General features: G+C 36.7%; 1 protein-coding gene across 1 annotated transcript in view; it reads right to left on the bottom strand.

The window, feature by feature from the left end:
• LOC134667508 (ankyrin repeat and fibronectin type-III domain-containing protein 1-like) overlaps nucleotides 1–19,526 on the bottom strand; it is a 67,233-nt gene extending 47,707 nt beyond the window's left edge. Inside the window, exon 1 of the mRNA XM_063524936.1 lies at nucleotides 18,731–19,526. Coding sequence (XP_063381006.1) covers nucleotides 18,731–19,388 — 658 coding nt within the window. The 5' untranslated portion in view covers nucleotides 19,389–19,526. The remainder of the gene's footprint in view (nucleotides 1–18,730) is intronic.
• Between the last annotated feature and the right edge of the window lie 323 nt (nucleotides 19,527–19,849).

The following is a 19,849-nucleotide window of genomic DNA, read 5'->3' as shown; positions in this document are numbered from 1 at the left end:
GGGGGGAGGGGGGCGGACCCGATTTATTAATTTAAGTTCTTCTCATTCAAAAGGGTCGAATAAGAAACATAAAAACTCATGGCATATTTAGTGCAATAATTTAACCTGGACCGAGTAAATCTCAATGGCCAAAGTTACCCTCCAGGGCTAAAGTAACCCGACTATACGGTACTTTATAATAAAGTCTATCAATTTAAAAAAATCCTGACATTTTCGTATTCCGTCCCCATTCCTGACAAAAGGCCAAAATGTCAGGAACATGTCAGGAAAATTCCTGTCATCTGGTAATCCTACCCTAATATCTACTACCTATACATAGTTACTCGTCTAAAGGGGCCCACTGATTACCAGTTCGCCGGACGATATTCCATCAGCCTGTCAGTTAAACGCAAAATTTGACAGTCCCGAACAACTGACAGGCTGATATCGTCCGGCCAACTGGTAATCTTAAGGAGCACGGCCACCAACGGCGGCAACGGCCACCACGGTGGAAAGACGTCACATACAATAACACTTTTGACACTAACAGATCCGATTCATATCGTATCGAGATCAAATTGTTGACGTTTATTACAATTTGAATCAGACCGTATGTTACTCAATTGCCCGCTTACCGGCAAAAAACTTTGAAAACAATAGTGATGAATTTTCTGTAAAAAAGTCTGGAAATGCATTAAAATCGCTTATCTTCATAGAAATTTGACGTTTATGCTCACATTGTCATTGCTAAGTCTGTGCATAGCCCGAGACTATTTTTCTCTATGTCACAAGGCCTATGCACCAACACTTCGCGTGGCATATGTTACTCAATTGCTCGCTTGCCGGCAAAAACGTTGAAAGCAATAGTGATGAATCGTTTCTGTGAAAAAGTCTGGAAATGCATAAAAAACGTCATATCATCATAGAAATTTGACGTTTATGCTCACATTGTCAATGCTGAGTCTGCGCATCTCGGCCCGATTAGAACTTTAAGATACTTATGTCAATTAATAGATCTAGAAGCAATATGGATTAGATATGTCAGTGTCAAATGTGACGTTTCTTCAAACAAATCCATATCGTTTCTAGATCTATTAATTGACGTATCTTGTTCGAATCGGGCAGAAAATCTTTCTCTATGTCACAAGGCCTATGCACCAACTCATCGCGTGGCATATGTTACTCAATTGCTCGCTTGCCGGCAAAAAACATTGAAAGCAATAGTGATGAATCGTTTCTACAGTCTGCGTTGCGGAAATTGCTTGAGGCCGTTCTAGGGTTACCAGACTTCAAGTTTTAGAGTTTGTGCGGAAAGAGAAGGCCGTGGATTGTATAGGGCTCAATACATTCCACGACTCTTTACGCACAGACTCTATCTGATTTTAAGGGGAAAGTGGATGGCCGTAGTCAAACGTAGTCCCTATTTTCCTCTCTGGTTATTGACACTGTAGAAACTATTTTAAACACAATTTGATGTATATTAACTACAGCCACGCCCTTCTTGTGACTTTTTTAAATTATTATACCTAACTATTATAAGAGTGAAAAAGAAGTCGAAACTATTTTTTAAAAGCTCCTTATTCTTTACAATAATAAAAAAATATTTTCTTAATGATTTATATCCAGAGAGGACAGTGGAGACTACGTTTGTATGGAAAAATGATGCGGTGTATGAATAACACCAGTTGGAATAATGTCGGGATGAGTGGCTTTATCGAGGAGGTTTTATTCAGTTTTTATACAGCTGCAATGTAAGATTTTTTTACAATTTTTAGATTAAGAATTTATATATCTTTTTTTTAACTCCTGATAAAATCTTAATGAATCAGATATTAATCTGATAAGTGGCAACCCTAGTTGCGCGGAAGATCGCGTTAATCGGCTAATAGCGGTATGATTGAAATGATACTTTGAACGGTTCGTTCAGATCGTTACGATTGGTCCGTTCCGTTCGGATCATATAGGTCTTTAGAACTACCCGTTGTCATAGCCTAGGCAACCGACGAAGGCCTCTGTACCTGGGCTGGGGGGAGCTCGGGGGGCGGAGCTGTGGGCCTAGACATAGAAGAGCAATCGTAACTTAATATGTAAAAAAATTCTGTTATTTCGATAGGTACAGTCAGCAGCAGAAGTTGCTAAGCGGACGAGGTGTTCAAAATTACCTTAACACGCTCTTATTAGTACACCTGGCCCGCTTAGCAACTTCTGCTGCTGTTATCGGTTAACTATTATCATGTTGGCTACTGGCCCTGATGTCGTGAGGACCTGCCGCGAGTTGAAATCTTGATTTTCGTTTTTCGCGATAGACCCTCTCGCTCTAGTAATGATTTTTCTTTTAAGAACTTCAAGAGATATGACAGACATGTGACCATCGTTATATAAGTGACATTGATATAAATTGGCTTTAATATTATCACTGCCAATTTGTTGCGTTTGTTACTTCAGTTCTATATTATGTATTTCTTTGAAATCATGAAGAATTGTTGATGCATATCAAACAAAAACAACATAAAACAAAATTAAAAATAAAGACGGGTCAAACAATTTCAACAATTAACTATATACAGTTTGATAAAACCTGAAGTTAAAAAAATATTAGGTAACAAAATTAAGCGTTAGTTAACTTATAATAACGTTTATGATTGATACCAAAAAGTGTTCCTACGATACAGTCATGCTTCACCTTCAAAATTAAGTGATGTTGTTGACAGAGAAAAAAGTCTAAGTTTCTTTACATTTTAGACACTTCTCAATACCATTTTAGATTAACTTAACAACATTAACATCCAAAGAGTTCAATCACAAACAAACTTTTTAAACACAAACTGGCAACATCACTACACGCGCATCACAAATTAAAAACAAAACTGTCCTCATTGAAATTTGAATTTGGAACTGACCGCATGATAGGAAGTCTAGCATGTCACTCCATTGCAGTATCATGGTTGCAACTGCCGCTCTCAGCGGTGGCATCATTGTGTGCACAATCTCGATCGTATAGCGTACATTTAGAATCTGTGAGAAAGTGCCATCTCTAGGCTAACTAGGTTGAGTGCAAGTTCAATTTCTCAAATTGGGTTAGTGCCGGCGACAAGATTTAGTGTCAGCTTTTTAAGGGAGTCTATTTTTAACCGGTACCACTACACTACCTTACTTGAGACGAGGCAGTGTCAATAGGGGATATATTAAAAAGCTATTTAACACCAATATAGCATAGAATTCATTTCGAACATCGGGACTATTTGAACAAATATGTTAAACTTTACTTTTACAATCTTTTAACTTGTCTGCAACAATTTTAGTGTACGTGTCTTCGCTGAAAATAAAATTATAATAAAATTATGTAGGTATCTAAGATAGCTGACAATTAAAAAAAGATTTTATAGTGGATGGAGTAAAAATGATGCAATAAATAAGCCGACAAAATCCCGTATCGTTTCGGCTCGTTAAAATCGATGACTTGACATTGAAAGATATGGCAATAGGAAGCTTGTCGAAACAAATATTATTATGTTTACACATACTTTTATATTATTAATATTAGAACTTATGCTATTTATCTAAGTTTCAAATTGGATTACATTGAGGCAGAATGCAACTTTCTTTCAGTGATAAGAGTCTTAAATTGGTTTCAGTTATTTCTTGCGATTTTCACCAAAAATGAATGGAATTCGATAACAACGACGATTACGAACGATCTAGTCATTAATCGTACATTAAATGAAAGAGTATTTAGGCCTCGTAATAGCCAAATTCCGTAGCCGCGTGCTTACATCAAATTTCCGTACTTTAAGCCACATTTACTTTGTGGTTCGCGATACATTAATCTTTCACAGCGCGGAAACGCACAAGGAAAGTGAAAATAAAAGAATACCTATGTCATAAGTCATAAACGCATGTTAGGTAAACTGTTATGGTTAAACTAAAATGATCTTTATGTCAATGGAAGAACTGTTGCAATCATAGAGAAATTAGTGGAGCTGTTTATCCCTAAAGGCGCCCACAGCAGTGTTAGCCGAACGTTAATCGCAATTGACCATTAACCAGTACAAATTGAACCGTAAACGGTAACTGACGGTTACACTGACGGTCCAATTTGTACTGGTTAATGATAAGAATATTCAATTGCATTAACGTTTCGGCCAACACTGGCCCACAGACTACCAGTTCGCCGGACGATATCAGCTTGTCAGTTCGGAACTGTCACCTTTTGCGATTACCTGACAGGCTGATATCATCCGGTAATCTGTGGGCCCCTTTATACTAAGCTTCGATTCAGATAAACCAGTGTAAGATGGAACTCCGACTGCTCACATTAGTTACGTATTATGAGGCTTTAATAGTGTTTTTTTAATGCGTTCGGAAAGTATTAAAATGACCAACGGTTACTAGAAGATTATCCGTTGCGGTGAAAGGTCAATGTCTTAACTTTCGTTACGTTAAGATTTCGTAACTAATGTACGTTACATTGTACGGAATCTTCCCATACTCCCATTGTGGGATTGGAGATTATATAACAGTCGTATCATAATTTTGACGTTAATTATGGCCGCTCAAAATTATGTTTAACATTTGTGGTAATTTCGTTACTTAGGTACATCAAAAACAAAAGTTTAATTTAATAAGTTTAAGTAAATAAAAAAATGTTCGTACATGTAAGTGTATTTAGTGCTAATGGGATAAAAAAAATACCACATCAAAATATATGAATATCAAAACAAAATAAGATCATTACAATCTGAATGCCGCTTCAAAACGTATACATAATAGATATCTGCAATATCTTACGCAACGAAATATCTCAAAACAAAATTCCACAAATAAAACGAAGTCAGATTCCTACGCGCTTTGTATTGAAAGATACTTCAGGGGACCTAACGCGCGCACAACTTCGTTCGTTCGTTCGTCTATTTGTGTCTCTGTCGCTCAAATAAGCAAGATTGACAGAGAGGCAGATAACGACATTTCAAGTTTCGATGTTTGTGGCAGGTTTAGGTGACTATAGATTTTTCGACTGACGAGCAAAATTTTATTCTACCTTTTCTTCGCCTAAGAGGAATGTTTCCGCACGGGGCATTATGATGAGAGCCTACATTTTATAAATAAATCTTGAGAGGTACTTACCTACAATTTTATAACCGTTGTAAGTAAAAGTGTGTAAAATAGGTTATATATTACATAGAGTAAATAAAAATCATAACATAATACATAGGTAGGGTTAAAAAGGGGTTTCAGTCGACATGTGGAAGGGCGGCACCGTCGTCGAACCCAAGCCACCTAACAGTGTAAACATAGATGCATATTAAAAGTTTAAAATGTGATAATTATGATATGAATAATTTTGACTATGGCAGCGACTCTAAGTTACTAATCCCAGCGCATCTCGTGTACAACATAGTTAGTAGCAAATCAAGATTAAATGTATGAATATCAGGCCAGGCCTCCTTAGAATTATATTATTGTAGTAGACTTTTTGGGATGCAAACAGATAAAATATATTAAGTAGTCAGCTTTTGTAAATAGTGAAGTCATTGAATACCGTCATGTAGATAATGTATAGCACAAATAACACTGAAATTGTGATTACTGGTTAGGAATTTGAGATACGAGTAACACATCACTCAGAGTAGTTCTAAGAAAATTGTTCATTTCTTTCAAAACTTCCCCCTAATATTTGCTTCTATTCTATGAGGTACATAACACTTAATTCTACACGAGCTATGAATACTGCTTATATAGTAAAATTTGTTATGGTTTTCATATTTACGATATGATCGCGTAACGCACAGCGAATCGTGTCAAAAGGCATCGCTCGCACTTATCATGAGTCGGCCCGCCGTCAAAAAGGGTGACAAATTGTATGGGAGCGGCTTTTTCGGCTGGTTCGTGTAGCTATTAGGTACAGGGCTAAAACCTCGAAAAACGAAGTTCGCAATTTGCGGGAATTTTTCTCTGTCACTATAATTAGGATTGTTCATTTTTTTTAGACCCCCATTTTTATTTTATTTTCTGAAAATATAGGTTAATTTAAGATACCAATTTGAATGATTTAGTAATTCGTGGCTCGGTTGAATATTTATAATTAATTGAAAATATGAGATACGACTTCTCGTAAATTACATGTCGTCGGCTGATTAGGATAATGCACAAGCAACAACAAGCATTAAAAAAATAGTTGTCATTGTCAATTGATGTCACCTGTCGACAATGTCAGTGTCACGTGTTTCTATAAATAACAATCGTCTGGAATGGAAAACTCGTTTATTATGAATCATTAATTTCAAAATAAGTACCTACGCTATAAATTTGAGAAAGCTGATTCCAGAAATCTGCCTAAGTTATATATATAATATAACTTAGTTTTATTGGAATATGTATCCATATAGCATCCAACTCCAACCATAACTTGGCTGAAATCAAGGGAGCAAAAATACAAATGTAAGTTACCTACATCATATATATATTTTAACTGATTCGATTTGTAAGAAGATTGGATTCATAAAATCGTTACAAGCGTCCATTGCTAAAGGTAGCTTAGCACTCAGTGGGTGCTTTCTACCGGCTTGTCACCATTGTTTGGATATTGTACTACATACTTATACTACTATATTAGGAACATGCCAATTTTGCTAATTATATCCTATTATTTCAGGTCATCGTGATTCCTATTTAGATACAGCTGTGAGATATGTAACTGCAATTGGGCCCAGAACAAAGTTGAGCATTTTGTATTGAAACGAAAGTCATATATTATTAATTATTAATCGTCGTAATACTTTACGACCGTAAATAATGCCTGGGAACAGAGTAAATAACAAACCATACACTTCTCTTCTGGATGGTCAACAAGAAGCCATCATTGTCAGATGCTCGTGCAGAACATGATAAACATACATTTAATGTAAAGTTACTATTTTTTTTGGAAACATATATAACATATTTCCCAAATTAATAAAAAAGTAGGTAAACAAAAACATGTTTTATTATTCACAACTCTTTATTAAGTCTTGTCCACCATGATATCAGCAGCTTGAACTGCAACATGTACCTGGAAATTAGAAACTATATCTTTTTAAAGCAGTTTCAGGCTGAATTTTGAGTATGGCTATGTATTCTTGTATATTCCTTCTTTCTAGTAGGCACCATCTCTGTTTAACGGTTTGCCTTTAGATACTCTGGCTACATTACCACAGAAAATAAATAGATACCACGACCCTACCAATAAAGTGAGCTTTTACGAGTAAATACTTAATTGTAGTAAATTAATATTAATTTTATACTTACATCGACGTGATTCTCACAGCAATACTGTGTGTAACACGTGAAGTAGGTAGGTATTCCAAGTTTAATTCACGGCACTATCTTTCACGTCGTAGGTCTTCGTGGATTCGAACTATTATTTTTGTGAATCATTCCCACACATAGGAACAAGGTTTTTGATATATTATTAAGCAATGAAATCTACTGTTTAGGTATTCATTATAAATCAAATTGTAACAAACAAGCGCAGCGGTTTAACTGAAAATTTTTGTTATGACAATCGATGACAATGATAACTTTGACAATACGTGAGTGACGGATTTATTTACTATGGTTCGATAACTTTTATTATGCAATGACTTTACATTCAGCCCAGGAGAAGGTCAAACTAAGGTCATAAGGATATTTGTTGAAATATCTTCAATCCTCAATTATTATATCGCAGCAAATGTCGGAAACTGTTTAAAAACCTTATATCTCGAAATGGTTTTCGAAATAGAACATTTGAAAAAAAATGAACAATCCTAATTACGCCTTCATTGGAGTGAAGGAGAAAGATCCCCGCAATTTGCGATTTTCGGTTTTCACGGTAGCCCCTCAGATATTTCTGATGATGCACCTCAGAATTAGGTTAAACGATCGATCGATGTTCATGTTTGAGCCACACAAGACCTAATTCCATTTCGGTAAAATCAGGCTCAAGTGAAAATCTGTATAACGGATGCACGATCAGGGGATGAAAATGGAAATTACTCCGCACGTTTTGCGAAATTGCCGTGGTATTAGAAAGCAATTTAGTACCTAAGCTTTCAGCACTGAATACTATATTTTGATAGGTATGAAAGTTTAGTACCGTAAAACGGGGTGAGTAGGTTTCGCGGGGAAAGTTGGGTTATGAATGGGGAGAAAAGGTTTGAGAGGGGGGTGAGAAGGGATTTTAAGGCTACTGCTACAAAAATAATGTATTCCAATTTAAAATGGGGCTATAGTAATACGCATAATAAAAAAAACATCGATCCAACAATCTTCCAAAATCACCTTTACATGAAAAACCCTCTCACCCCAAATACGAGGCACTACGGGGTGAGGTGGGTTTTCCTCTTTATCGTCAAAGTTATGAAATGAAACTACCCAAAATGAAATACAAACGTCCGTACCACTTATTATATACACCATTCAGTTTTCACATGTAAAAATAAAATTTTATCGAGGTTTGAAAGTCAAATTTCACCCAACTCACCCCATTTTACGGTACCTATTCAGTTTAAGTCCGCAACGTTTTCACGTGCAAGTTGTACGGCAAGTTGTCACTGCCAAAAGTGTGAAGTTGGTGCAACAAACTTATGATTAGCTCCTCTGTGTGGCCAAGCCACCGATTTTCACATGGTTCACATTTTGGCCGATTCCATGTATTTCCGAGTAGTATTTTAGATCGGCCCGATTCGTATTTTAATGTAAGTCAATATGTATGTATGTATGTATGTATTTACTTTATTGTACATAGAAATATAAACACGAGAAACACAGTTACAGAGTCAATTAAATACAACAAAGGCGAACTTATCCCTGAATGGGATCTCTTCCAGTTAACCTTTGAGGAAATGAGTAGAACAGAAGTAACGATGAATGACAAACAAAAGCAAAAGTGTACAATCCCTAAAATAAATAAAATGCACGTTTTGAATACACATTACTCCAAATATACATAAATAGAAATATAACAATACAAGAGCACATATACATATAATATATATAGGTATAAATAAAACTAAATAAATACTCAACATATAATATAAATAGATATATAGATATTAATTCGAACCAGAAAAGTAAAGGAAATGAAAGAAATAGGAATAGTCAATACGTCTATATACGATTTGGATTAGATATGTCATTGTCAAAAGTGATGTTATATCTCACATTTATAGAGGGGTCTATCGCGAATTTATTTTATTACCTTTATTTACCGACCGACCGATATAAATTTTTGCGATAGACCCGTCTATATATGTGAGATAACATCACTTTGGACAATGACATATCTAATCCATATCGTATATAGACGTAATATCGGGCCGATCTACGCCTATAAATGTGAGTTAAATATGTGTTCAAAACGCGAAAGTTTTAAGTATTATAGTGATGAATTTGTGTGAAAAAAAGACGTATTTGACACTGACATATCTAATCCATTACGTATCTAGTCGTAATATTTGACGTATCTTAAGTTCGAATCGGGCCGTCAGATTTAGATGAAAGTGCCAGGGTTATTAAGGGGCTTTAAGACAAAATAAAAAGGACCTCATGTTACGATTTTTGATTTTCTTGATTTTTGTTTGAGGCATCCAGTACCATTCTGATAACCATTGTTGCCTTCATCACAACGAGTAAGATGTAAACCGCTAAACCAACAATACATGTCACACACAATTACTCATATCCAATTCGACCTTTTGTTTTATTTCTCATTCGCATCGCAAGTATTTCGTATTTGCATATGAAATAGCTGAACCTTCATTCCACTTTATAAATATAAACTCAGTGTAATATTAATCACGTGTCGCGCTTCCACACATAAGCTGCTTGTTAAGAGCAAACGGGACAGATGAAACAATTTATTTTCCACGCGAAGCGGAATGTAGAGTCGTGCTACGAGTTGGCTACATGTCAGAATGATTGATATTTTGATTTGTATGGCGACTTTTCTTGGAAAATGGTGTTTTGAGGATTTATTGTGACGTTAGTGTGTTTGTTTTAGAGGTACTGGGGTAGTAGTGTTTATCATGACCTTATGTACGTAATAGGGTAATGTAATTTTATCTAAGGAGGTTGAAGATAGTATACCAATAAGGGGCAGTTTTAAGGCTATAAGGGGGTTTGTTCGACTAGTTAACTACTAATATTTTCTCAAAAGAGGCCATATTCAACTAACGGTAATTTTGACAAATCGAAGTACATCGTTGTTTGTTTTGAGTGTTTTAGAAAAGTTGCAAGGTGTGTTATTTTAATTATAGCAAGGTCTTTGTCAAACTTAATTTTTGATAAATAGGTACAAATCTTTTTACATTATTAAATTGTACAACGTACGGGACTTAATTGCGTATTTAAGTTTTAGGATTTACCTCCGATGTTCCGAGGATGGCGTTGTCCCCGTGGTCTCGGAGAAGACTGGCTAAAGTTGACATCTACAACTTCTAGCCACGCGAGTTTATATCAGTTATTTTTTCTCACTCCTCAAATGGAGCAAAACTTTTAAAACAAACATGTACTCTCAATTATTAAGTTGGTATTTCAAAGAACAGAATTGAGAAACCTAATCAAACTCTCTTTTCCTGATCTGGTCATGTGTTTTTAATTTAGTCGTAGTTGAGTGTTTAGTGTTAGTTGTATATTTTGTAGTTCTATTTTGATTTTGTTTGACATGTGTTATTTCGACATTATAGAAATCGAATTTGAATTTGAACTCTATTGGAAATATGAGTCCTACTCTGAAAAATACACTTTATTATTAGTGGTTACACGATAACAACAGGAAAATGTGTGGTACCTACAGAGAGCTAAGTTTCCCGTAAATCTTCGCACGAACAATAAATAATAAAGTCATTCATTAAAGAGAATTGTACGTACATTTACAAGCACCATGTCTACGAGAGAAGACTTGTAATTTACGGGGGTATCCCCAACACAACCCGTCGTTTTATATGGTCGTAACTTCACTAGCATATTTTTATAGTGTGTCTATATGTACATAAGTACATGTAGCGTTTGATTATATCTAGTCACTTACATTTTAATCACTTCTTTCGGTAAAACTTTGATGACAATGCAATAATTAATATTAGGTAAATGATGCAGTCGAAAAGTGGTCAAAGAAACACATCGGCAAAAAAAAACAACCACATGGAGTTACGAATAGGGCTCATAAGAAAGGTAGAGAGAACTTTATTGACGATGGACGGGAAATGATTTAGAGATTCACTAGATATGAAATACTTAGTAAAGATATGTGACGTTCCACGACAAAAGGTACCTTATGGCGACTGGCGTAAGCTATTATTAACGCCGCTCCAATATTCAGCCGGGACAATGGTACCTTTTGCCGTGGAATGTCACATATTAATCTTTACTATTTGATATCTAGTGGATCTCTAATTCATTTCCCGAATCGCGCCGGGAGATTGAATGGATAGACGTGCAATGTGCTTGGAACAGAAGGTACAATCAACAAGGAATTCAATTTCGTATATATTTTAGTTTAGTTTATTTATTAACCATAATGTAACATGATCATTACATGGTTAGTCAGCATTTCACAATATTATACTAATAGAGTATGAATTTACTATATAATTTGCGTCAGTTAAAATATTTTTTAATGATAAATATTCAGTAATCGAATAGAACGTTCACTTTTTTACATTAACATCCGTTTGTAATTTAAAATGTACTTGAATATTATCCATTATCTTCATGTTTCCCGCTCCAATTTCGCATAAATCTCCCTAGGGACGGGAAGTAATCGGAAACGAGTTGTGATGGAAAACAAATCATTTCGCGGCCGCATCCACCGATTGTTATTTAACAGATCATTTCCCGGCGCTTTACTTTGATTAATGCGATCACCGTTTTCAAACTTGATTAACTGAGCGATTGTAGATAATAGCGCTTTTGCGAGGTTAAAATTGGTTAGAGTACGGTCAACAAAATAGAATAAATATAGAACTGATAGAGCTCAAAATTCTCAAATAAGACCCTATTGTTTATTGTGCCGCGAGCGACTCAAACTGTGGACTCAACTGTACTCCGTGTATATTGACTTTAAGATACGTCAATTAATAGATCTAAAAACAATGTGGATTAGATATGTCAGTGTCAAATATGACGTCTCTTCAAACAAATACGTCACTTTTGACACTGACACATCTAATCCATATCATTTCTGGATCTATTAATGAATTGACGTATCTTAAAGTTCGAATCCGGCAGAACATCAAATATTGTAATTCCATGTATAAGTTATACATTATAAGTGGTATGAATTTTAGTTTTACTTTAACAGGAAATTGTGGTATTGGATAATTTTCCAAGGTACGGCTATATATTTATGGAGAATTTGTAACCTTATAAAGTGACCTTATTTACCTAATTGCTTAAAAACTATATGTAGATATGTAGCTATAAGTACCTAATTATAATATGTACCTAGATATATTGTTTTTACTGTAAATTGAATTGAATTCTAGCAGGTGTAAAATTTCCCTTAAATTTAAATTTCATCGCTTTAGTTTGTAACTACTATAATGTTAGTCCCTGCGGGAAAAACTTCCAAACCGAGGCAGTAATCTCATTATACTTAGTTTATCGCACCGCTAAAGAATAATTTCATTGCAGGCAATTAAAATAAAAGCTATATAAACTGGTAACACATGTTTTACGGCAAGAAACTTAATTTCGCATAATGAAACACTTAATGTACAATAACTCTCCCATTGGCACTCATTACCGTACAATACAATAGTACTACAATGAGGGGTTTTCTGGAGTTCCCACGGCGTGGAGAAATGGCTGATTTTCTACGCCGTAAAGCCGAGGTAACGTCTGATCGGAAATCAAAAAGTACGATTCACACTTAATGCGGCGTTTCTGATCTAATCGGAACGCATCCTTTTCCTAACTCGCCGATTCGTCACATTGAGCCAATATAGAATTTGACAATGCTTATTGTAGCTAAATAATGTATGTACTTATAGTGTGCGTTGTAAACTATACTTAAATGGGGTTGGCCGGTGGACGTTTTTAGTAATAGATGGCGCCATCATAGCTTGCCCTCTCAATCCCTAGAATTGTGTCAAATTATAAATTGTTTTTTTTAATACCCTGGATGCCAGCCCTTTAAAGCCAAATCTCATAGAAAAAGGGGCAAGCTATGACGGCGCCATCTATGCAAATCTTTGACAGTTGCCAACCCCATTGAAACCGCATCACGCAACATTATCATTATGCCATCAATGAGTTATCACCTTCTAATTTCAGTTAAAAAAACTGCTCTTAACAAACATGGATTGCCAAATACTCGGACACAAAACACAACAACAACAGTAAGTAATAAACATTCGTACCCACACAATTTTACTTATATAAATCTAAACCAACGGAAAACGGATCAAAAGTCAACAAAAAGCGCGACCGAGCTGTGCCTCGAATTTCCTATTTATTCCTGTAACCCATTTCACTTGGGCTATTCGAGAAAATAAACGAGCTCATTTTAAGGATTAGGTGCCTCTATGGACACTGTCCTATGTAAACTAGAAGAATTTATCTTCATATACTATGAAAGGGACTGCGGTGAACGCATTGGGGAGATATCGTTATTACGTGAGTATGTTTTGATACTTAAAATATATTTTCAATTTATCTGCTTTTAATCTCTAGTACCTGTAGGTACGTGATCTTAAAACGTAGTTTTAAGATAAAAGAGTATACGTATAGATATAATGAATTTAGGCAAAAGTGTAAACGAAAGATCGTTCAAATATTATTCTCGATCATTCACTTACAAGTTCGAGTAAGGGTTGTATTTTATTTATTTTTTATGTTATAAGAGGCAAATGAGCAGATGAATCGTCTTTGGGTAAGTAATTACCGTCGCCTAGGGACACCTGCACTGCAACAACAGAGGGGTTGCAAGTATGTTGCCGAAATTTAATATGGGGGTACGCTCTTTTCTTGAAGGTTTGAAGGTCGTATCGGTCCGGAAATAATGCGGGCTCTTACTCATTGTCCATAGTTTGATTACCCCATATTGTCCAACTGATCTCAAATGTTAGGATCTGGGAAATCAAAACATTGCTTGCCTACTTGCGGTAAAAATGTAATGTTATGTTTAATTACATAATAAACATATTAATATGTTGAAACAGTTCAGGACTGGTACGAGAATATTTCGGTTCAATGGTGTGAAATTTTGGCAATATCCTAAACTTTGATGTCAACCGAGGAAAAGTGAAATTAAGTTAGAAATTAATTCCGAGTCATACTCGCAGACATAAAATCTAATGTCATTACTACGGACAATTTAGTCATAAAGCTAAAGCTATTTGAAACTTTAATTTCGGTCTAGGTAAATTTACGGTAACGATAATTGCATACCTTGGAGGAAGCGCAGGTGGCCTAGCGGTAAGAGCGTGCGACTTGCAATCCGGAGGTCGCGGGTTCAAACCCCGGCTCGTACCAATGAGTTTTTCGGAACTTATGTACGAAATATCATTTGATATTTACTAGTCGCTTTTCGGTGAAGGAAAACATCGTGAGGAAACCGGACTAATTCCAATAAGGCCTAGTTTCCCCTCTGGGTTGGAAGGTCAGATGGCAGTCGCTTTCGTAAAAACTAGTGCCTACGTCAAATCATGGGATTAGTTGTCAAGCGGACCCCAGGCTCCTATGTGAGCCGTGGCAAAATGCCGGGATAACGCGAGGAAGAAGATAATTGCATACCTTGGGTTAAAATAGCAATTTCTGCCTTTGTTTATTTTTAGGTAAATCTGGATTTTAGCACTTAAAAATCAATCCCATAGTTCCAAAAAGAGGTAGATAGAAGATATATAGGACGTGTTTTAATTTCTACGGTTGGTATTAAAAAAAAAATTACTTTTGATACTCAATTTAAAACTCGTTATAATTTAAAAAAATATTGAGAAAGATGGATAGTTTTAAAATTGCGACTAGTAAGTATGTTTTTCTACCATTTTTAACCGACTTCCAAATCCCAAAGGAGGAGGTTATCAATTCGGTTGTATGTTTTTTATTTTTATTTTTATTTTTTTTATTTTTTTTATTTTTTATGTTTGTTACTCCATATCTCCGTCATTATTGGACCGATTTTGAAAATTATTTTTTTGATTGTATGTATATGCATACAGATTGGTCCCGTTTTTGTCAAAATCCAGTTCTGGTGATGGGATCCATGAGGAATCGAGGGAACTCCTCAAATCTTAAAGGCATACATATAGTGATTTTTATGTTTTTATCAACAAATCAAGCATATACATTCAAAAATGTGACATTTGATGAAGTGGAACTGCTGATGATGATCAGAACGGAACTCTTCAACGACGCATAGTTCACCTTTGGCGATTTGTCCTCTTCGTTATGTTTGTTAAGCAAGTTAAGTTTTTAAGCCACATTTTTGTCAAGCTTGAGTGCTCATGATAGGATCCACGAGAAATCGAGGGAACTCCTCAAATTTTAAAGGCATGCGTATAGAGATTTTTATATTTTCATCAGAAAATCAAGCATTTTCATTAAAAACTGTCGCATTTGATGAAGTGGAACTGCTGATGATGATCAGAACGGAACTCTTCAACGACGCATAGTTCACGTTTGGCGATTTGTCCTCTTAGTTATGTTTGTTAAGCAAGTTTAGTTTTTAAGCCACATTTCTGTCAAGCTCGAGTTCTGATGATGGGATCCATAAGGAATCGAGGGAACTCCTCAAATCTTAAAGACATACGTATAGAATTTTCTGTGTTTTCATCATAAAATCAAGCATTTACATTAAAAACTGTCGCATTTGATGAAGTGGAACTGCTGATGATGATCAGAACAGAACTCTTCAACGACGCATAGTACACGTTTGGTGATTACGAATTTCGATTTTGACTTGGACTCGTACCCGGATCCGGTTCGGACCCGGACCTGGACTCGGACTCGGACTCGGACCCGGACTCGGACCCGGACCCGGACTCGGACCCGGACTCGGACCCGGACCCGGACTCGGACCCGGACCCGGACTCGGACCGGGACTCGGACCCGGACTCGGACTCAGAGACCCGGACCTTGACCCGGAAAACCCCTATGATACCTAAACTAAATAAACCGCTATGATTACCTACCATAAAATGTAGGTATAAAGTATGATGATGCCAAACCCCTCCCGCTCAAACCCCCCTACACCGCACCGCATGCGCCGTTAAGTGGGTTAGGTTAGGTTTGAACTGCGATCCTCACAGAACCGAACAAAAGTGGGTTAGGTTTGGTTAGAACTGCGAGCCTTACAGAAACGAAATGTTACTAGAAAAGTGGGTTTGATTAGGGTCGAACTGCGATCCTCACAGAACCGAACTGCTATCAGAGAAGTGGGTTAGGTTAGGCTAGAACTACGACCCTTACGGAAACGAAATGCTACTAGAAAGTACTGTTTTTACCTCCTTTTCTACATAGTGCACCATCTACCATAATCTTTCACCGGGCCCCATAGAAGTCGGTTTTTTTTTCTTAAAAATTATTCGTATCTAAGTTACAAAACGTTACGTTCTATCTTTGTAATATAATCAAATTCTTTATCTATTACGAAGTGTTATTGTATGTAAAGAATGACGGAACAGACACGTGCAATGCGGTTCTTTAATCATCAGTTACGTTACTAATAAGTCTTGTAACCTATAATCAGTGTCTGAATTCTTTAAAAAAAAGCTAATTTCAGATCTTGCAACGTTTACGGTCAATAGACTTACTTAATTTCAGCGAAATGCATTGCGCAACGTGATGCAGAATTGCATTTTAGTCCGGTCATATTGACCGTAAGCCATAAGCATCATTAGAAACAAATAAGAAGTATAAAAAACCTTTCTTCGTAGCAACCGAAAATGATTGATGAAAAATTTTCAATAGTATTCATGAAAAGTAACATTTTAAACGCAAGTCCTGGGACCTTACCATGATGTCCTTATTATTAAGATTCTGTTTAGGACCTAAACTGAATCGCTAAAGGACATCACGGTAAGGCCCCTGTTTTGTTTTTACCTACCCAATACCAAATTTCATGATATTCCTGCTTATTTTTATTGAGGTAAAACCTATCTACTTGACACCAACTTTATGTAGGTATTGTAAATTTGTATTCAAAATATACCTTTTTGACTGGAGTATTACGAGCTGATTAAAGTGTGCTATTAATATTTATAAATGCGTACCGGTAATGTTGACAAAGGAACACTTTGTTTACCTTTTTGTTTGGCTTAGAAAATTAACGTTAAGTGAACCAAATACAATGTAAGGAAAATAAATGGTTAGTTTTAGCACAAGTTATTTACACATGTTAGTCAATATTAAGTGAACAAACTCATTAACTTAGTATTCCAGACAAACATACTGATAATGCCAATCCTGACTTCGCAAATGTTGTTATTTGGCTGCCATATTGCTACTATACTAGCCTCCACGCACAAATAAATTATTATTATTATGTGTGTCTTTTACATAATCTCTGACGGACGGACTTTTGGTAGGCGTGCGTGGGGCCGAAGCCAACACGTGGAGGCCCCTTGTAAATTGACAATTTACTCTAAGTGTGAATTATTATTCAGAGCCCTGTGTCGCACTGCTGGGCAAAGGCCTCCCCCCCTCTTCCTCCACTCGTCTCTATTTAGTGCAATATCTAAACCCCCCTCTCTATTATTATAGATACACAAATAAATTAATAAATAAATATTATCTAGGACAATTTCACGCAGATCGACCTAGTACAAACTACAAACAGCAACACTCCTAACTGATATTAGTATGAATACTTATTATGAATTGCCACTAAAACAAGTCAAATTTACCCCCAGTACGAAACCCAGTTTTAGATACTAATCGGTATATATTAATAATGAAGGAATTATAGCACGCAATATTAGACCGTTACTAAGCTGATTCTAATCTATCAATTGAGCAGTTTTGTAGCAGTTTACCGTTAACTTTACCAGGAAATAAGCCGTTTCTTTGCTACCTTTTTATATTTCGATAATGGTCAGTCTACATTAATACATCTTTAAAACTCATCACTCGAGTGTCCTCGACCTCATTAGTTTTATATGACATCTTGTTTGGATAACAATTTAAATAATAATATGTATAATTTTCTTCGTTAAGCTATGTAAAATGTATTGGGGCAACGAAAGAGTTTCTAAAAGCAGGGTAATTTTGAAAATGGCACATAGTATCTATAAAACCAGAAAGTAGCACTTAAATCTTCTTACTACTGCAACTCTTACCAAGGTATATAAGGTAGGCAGGTAAGGTCTTACTGTTGCTAAAGTATGAAGTGCTTCTCTAGTTTATTGATATTTGCCATTTTCAAAATCACCCCGCTTTCGAAGTTACCACAAGTACCCCAACCGTTTTTATGTAGGTATTAAAAATCTGCAATTATAGAGTACCTAATGCATTTATCAAAATATGAAGCCGGGGTGCCTCTCATCTCACATAGTTATCAAGCAGTTTGTACAGATTTGCAATCACTAGTTACCTAAGAATTTATTATATGCACATAATCTAGGAGTTGAGATGAGTAAACACTACGATTGTAAAACGGGACTAAACATGACTGAAGCCAGTACATAAAGCCTAAGTAGAGTCAGTTGTGTCATTTGATGTAAAAAGGCGTATCAATGAAAATATACTGAGAAAATGTCAGCTAAAAGCTTAAAAGAGGAGTCACCATACGTACTTAGATAGGCGGACGGTGATTTGGGCAGTTTCCTATCCTTCGGCGGCGTGCTGTACACAAAAGCTCGGTTGACGCGCCCCCGCGGCTCCTCGCACGACATGTCGCTCTCCGACCCGCGGCGCACGCGCCGCAGCGGCACGGAATCCACGATCGACTTCGCAGACTCCGACTTCCCCATCCCCTTTAACTTCTTCTTCCCCTTTTCTTCCGGGGAATGAATATGAAGTATGGCTGCTGCTTTTGGAGGAATCTTTTCAGGCACCAACAACTCCTTAGCCGAAGCACTCTTTAACTTTTTATGCGTAAAGAAATCACTGAACTTAGTTTTCTCCACTTTTCCATGTTTATGCGGTTTCAAATTTAAATCGATATCACCACTCTTCCTCCTCGGTTTCGCGTCAGGTTTCCTTTTCGCCATCGTAGGGGTTTTCGATTTGTATGTCCCTTCGAGGCCTTTGTACGCGACGTCGAAGTTTTCCGTCGGCCAGATTTGGGCGGTCGTGAAGACGACCGTGTTGCGTTTGAGGTCGACGTCCTCGGGGGGTTCTTCGTCCTTGCTGCGCAAGCGATTGCCGATCAATCGCAGGGAAGCTCGGACGGATCGGGAGCGGCGGAGACCTCCTTGCTCCCGCTTGAACCTGTCGAGGAGGGTGTCCATAGCCCTAGGACGGGTCGCGCGGTCTTGTGCATGGCCCGGTACGAACTACGCGCGCTACTCTAACGATAGTTACGCGAGTTCTTTCCGACGTTCACTCGAAACGACGGCGGTCGGTCGAATGGGCCTGCAACAATTCGTATTCTGAACCGTATTGGTAGGGCTCGGAAGAGTTCGCAGCAGCCCAGTCTGTCTGTAGTCGTTTGATAAACTGTTCTCATTTGCACAATCACTTGATTTGATAAGATAGCGGCTTGGAGTACGCATGTCACCGAGATTTGTTTATTGTGACGTGGAGATCTGATAAAAGTGGGGACGTATTTGTTTTGCGAGATTGCCGATTTTAATCAAGTGTTTTAATTAAAAGCGAAGTGCTGGTTACGAAACGGCTAGTATTATCGCCACTCTATGATTTACATTAGAATCGATTGCGTCGTTACGTTTGATTGATCGCTACTCTAATT

This window comes from Cydia fagiglandana, chromosome 9 (assembly GCF_963556715.1).
Source record: "Cydia fagiglandana chromosome 9, ilCydFagi1.1, whole genome shotgun sequence".
Lineage (NCBI taxonomy): Eukaryota > Metazoa > Arthropoda > Insecta > Lepidoptera > Tortricidae > Cydia > Cydia fagiglandana.
This window is presented reverse-complemented; position numbering and strand designations above follow the sequence as displayed.